Source organism: Octopus bimaculoides, chromosome 23, assembly GCF_001194135.2.
Source record: "Octopus bimaculoides isolate UCB-OBI-ISO-001 chromosome 23, ASM119413v2, whole genome shotgun sequence".
Classification (NCBI taxonomy): domain Eukaryota; kingdom Metazoa; phylum Mollusca; class Cephalopoda; order Octopoda; family Octopodidae; genus Octopus; species Octopus bimaculoides.
Window position 1 is genome coordinate 21,768 of NC_069003.1, and position 4,459 is coordinate 26,226.

General features: G+C 37.4%; 1 protein-coding gene across 1 annotated transcript in view; it reads right to left on the bottom strand.

The window, feature by feature from the left end:
* Positions 1-4,459, bottom strand: part of LOC106876013 (electroneutral sodium bicarbonate exchanger 1) — a 53,509-nt gene that overhangs the window by 20,665 nt on the left and 28,385 nt on the right. The window contains exon 11 of the mRNA XM_052975992.1: positions 1,112-1,568. Coding sequence (XP_052831952.1) covers positions 1,112-1,568 — 457 coding nt within the window. The remainder of the gene's footprint in view (positions 1-1,111; positions 1,569-4,459) is intronic.

Consider the following 4,459-nt stretch of genomic DNA (forward strand, 5'->3'; position numbering starts at 1 on the left):
CGGCATACCCAGAAAATATCGGCATACCCAGAAAATATCGGCATACCCAGAAAATATCGGCATACCCAGAAAACCATGGTGTTTAAGCTGCATGTGGATTGGTCAAAACCATGTTCCAAAAATTCATCTTGTTGGAGCCTTCTAAGAGAAGAAGTCAGTCATTTTACTACAGTTGTCAAGAACTCAACTGTCAGTTAAATACATTTTGAAATCTGATGATTACTATGAGTGTGGAGCCTGGTGTTGCCATCCGGTTGCACCAGTCCTCAGTCAAATCGTCCAGCCCATGCTAGCATGGAAAGCGGACGTTAAACGATGATGATGATGATGATGAAAGTGCTAATTGAAGTTTATGAACATTGCAAAATATTTTTTAATGTTTAACACACTTCAACATTGTAAAAAATTTTTCAAAATACAATAAAAAACATGAAAATGAGACCATGTTTTAACTTCATTCAACTAATATATTATTCTATACCCATTTACGCAAATTCGGAAATATATATATATACACACACACACATATATATTTTTGAAAGTGTGAGAATTACTTGATATGGTTTTTAAAGTGTACCGTTGATTCTTCTCAAATATTTTTTTTTAAAAGTGTTATGAAATCTATTATGAGAATGTTACAAATCATTTTTGGGAAGAAGTGTTTTTCTAGTGTGTGAGCACTTTTGTTTAACCTTTTTAAACATACATGCTCCTTCCTTTCTAATTTGCTGTAATTACACAATATGTGTGTGTGTGTGTGTGTGTGTGTGTGCATATGCATATATATACACAACATGCTTCTTTCAGTTTCTGTCTTCCAAATCATCTCACAAGGCATTCTGTTGGCCTGGGGCTACAAAGTGGAAAACACTTGCCAACACTCCCATGCAGTAGGACTGAACCCAAACACACATGGTTAGGAAACAAGCTTCTTAACCAAACAGCTATGTCTATGCCTATTATATATATACATACACACACTTACAGAGAGAGAGAGAGAGAGAGAGAGAGAGAGAGAGAGAGAGAGAGAGAGAGAGAGAGAGAGAGAGAGAGAGAGAGAGAGAGAGAGAGAGAGAGAGAGAGAGAGAGAGAGAGAGAAAAAGATACTCACAATTGTTGGAAAACATGTTCCGGCACGAAACATTTTTAGTGCCATAGAGATAGTGAAGGTTCCCAGAAACAGTAAAATACTCATCAAGAAAACATTGTCTTTGTATGGAGGATTGCATCCATCCCCTTTCAGCGTTCCATTTATAGAGTCACAAGTAGTTTTATTAGTAGAAGTTGCCACAGCAAGTGAACTATTTTGAAAGAAGCAGCTACAGTTGTCAGATATCGGAACATCTGGGTTGACATTCATTGGTGCAATTTCTGTACCGATATCAGCAAGTTTGTCAAATGCTTCAACAATGAAGATGATGGCGATTAAACAAGCAAAGCTCTCTTCTGTGAAGCGAGTTATGTATTTTACTAATGCACTCATATCAAATGCAACAACAATCAACAAGATCAGCACAGTCCACATGCCCACCCAGAAACGGAGTGGCATGAAATCCCAGTCATTATCTCTGGAGTAAAAGAAAAAAAGAAACAAGTGAAAATAATGAAAAAAATAATCATTTCTACAAAAGGCAGAAGTGCTAAGGGAGGGGGGGGGTAAGTCGAATGTATGAAGAAAGACAAAGTTAACCTTTGTGACATTTGACCTCAGAACATAAAGCTAGAAGAAATACCACCAACTACTTTGTCTGGCATTTTAATGACTGCCAGCTCACTGCCTTAATAATAATAATAATAATAATAATCCGTTACCTTTAATTTGTTTCAGTCTTTGAACAGCAGCCAAATTGGGGCACCACCCTGAAGGGTTCTAGTTGAATGAATAGACCACAGTACTTATCTTTTAAGCCTGGTACTTATTCATCAGCTTCTTTTGGTCAAAAACAAACCAACACTGGCTGTCAAGCAGTAGTAGTGAACACACACACACACACAATGGTCTTCTTTTAGTTTCTGTCAACCAAACCCAGCTGCAAGACATAGGTTAGCCTGGGGCTATAGAAGCTACTTGCCCAGGTGACATACAGTGAGACTGCATCCAGAACCATGTGGTAAGAAAGAAATTTCTTACACAACAATGCTGGTACCTATAATAATAATTAGTTCTAGGTAATTGTTCAGTTTACATTTGTAAAATTAAAACATATTGTTGACAATGATGTTGATAACTTTGATTTTAGTTTCAGTTGTTTTTGCTTTTTGTTATTTCTCAGTGCTTGCTTATTTTATATCTTTTTTGAGGCATACTTTTAGCTGCAAGTCTGTTTTATGAAAGGAAAGAGAAAAAACAGTAAGGAATGATAGCTAGACAACCACTCAGAAATACAGACTTATGTGTGAGAGATGCAACTGGATTGTTTTATAAACCGAGTAAATAATTGTTTTCTCCAAGCAAAGCTAGAAATCAGTTGTAAATAACAGATAAAGATGACAAGGGGTGAAGCATCAGACAACACATATATGAGGCTAGTATTCATTGCTGAATGTGTAATGTCAGTGTACATGTTTAACAGAATGCTAGCTTTGGGAGAGAAGTTAAGCATAAGAGGAATTTGTTGCTGTTTTCAAGAGAGAAGACTGCACTGGTTTTATCATGATGTGGATGGATGCCAACAACTCCATAAAGAAGTGCCAATCTCTCAAAGTTGATGAAGCACATGGAAATGGGAGACCCAAAAAAAGACATGGAACGAAGTACTGAGATTCCTGGTGCCTTACTGTACTCAAAAAGACCTGTACTCCACAACAGAAGTGTTAAAACCAGTCCCTCTGGTAGTGAAAAACACTTGTGACAATGCCATACAAAAGCATCCATGTGGTGCTATGTGAAAGTGCCCATGCATTGCCATGTGAAAGCACCAGTGAGACACGACATAAACGTACCCAGCACACATTATAAAAGAGAGCTGATGTTAGGAAGGGCATCCAGCCGTGGAATCTGTGTCGAATCAGACGGGGGTCTGGTGCAGCTCCCCAGCTTGCCTTCTCTGGTCAAACAATCCAACCCAGGCCAACAGAGACAACAACTTTAAATGATGATCAGAATGATGGTCGCTTTTTAACATTAAGTGGAGAATAATTTTATTATCTGAGTTTATATGTATGAAAAATAAAAATACATACGTTTTCATAGAATATAAAAATATAAGATTTTGTATCATAGTTCAACATATATATATATATATATATATGTGTGTGTGTGTGTATATATATCTGGTGTGTGTGTGTGTTCATGTCTTGATATCAAGGTTGCAAATGAGCATCACCACTGTGCAGACGATGTTTGTCTCCATTCTTCTCTGAAAAATGTCTGGTCATGGAGAAATATTAACTTGCTTGGAAACAAGTGTTGCTGACAGGAAGGGCATCACGTCATAGAATCTACATGTATTAAATTCCATCTGACACATGTAAGCATGGAAAAATGAACACTAAATAGTGATGATAGTATAGTGGTAAGTATTCCCATCTATCATTGGAGTAAAGGTTGTTTGCCAACATAACATGGCAGTCCTGGTTTAGGACAAATGTTGCTGTAATTTATCCCCAGGTAGACATCGTCCCCAGCTGGCTATACGACATGATCTGTGTCCTTACATTATTTCAAACAAGGGAATCTAGCACCCCCACTCAGCTCAAAACAATATCTGTGTATCGCGATTTCCAGGATATTGTTTTGATCTGAGGTGCTAGATTCCCTTGTTCAAAAAAATCTAACGACACAGATTGTGTCATAAGAGCCAGCTGGAGACAATGTCTCCTGGGGATAAATTACAGCAACATTCGTCCTAAACCAGGACTGCCATGTTATGTTGGCGAACAGCCTTTACTACAAAGTACTGTTGCTGAATATCTCATGTTGTGAGATTTAATAATAGTAATTTTCCTATCCGTCATGCAGAAGACCAGGGTTTGATTCTTCACCAGAAAGGTTGTCATACACTTTATCAGGAGTAGGTGGGACTATGTGGCAAGAAGTTTGCTTCCAGCCACATGAATCTGGGTTCAGACCCACTATGTGGCATGTTGTGCAAAGGTCTTCTACCACACATCGGGACTAAACCAATGTCTTGTGAGTGGATTTAGTAGACAGAATTTGTAAGAAGCCGTTGCATTTGTCTGGGTATATGTGTAAGTGTGTGTGTGCCTTTGTGTTTGTCTAACTAATGCTTGACAACCAGTGTTGGTTTGTTTACATCCCCACAGCTTAACAGTTGAGCAAATAGAAAAACCATACTGGGGAATTTGTTTCACTAGTGTGGCTGCACTCTAATGATGGAAACAACTACAAGATATGTGTGTGTGTGTGTATACACACATGTATGTGAATATATATATAAAAATATATATATATATATATATATATATATATATATATATATATATATATATATATATA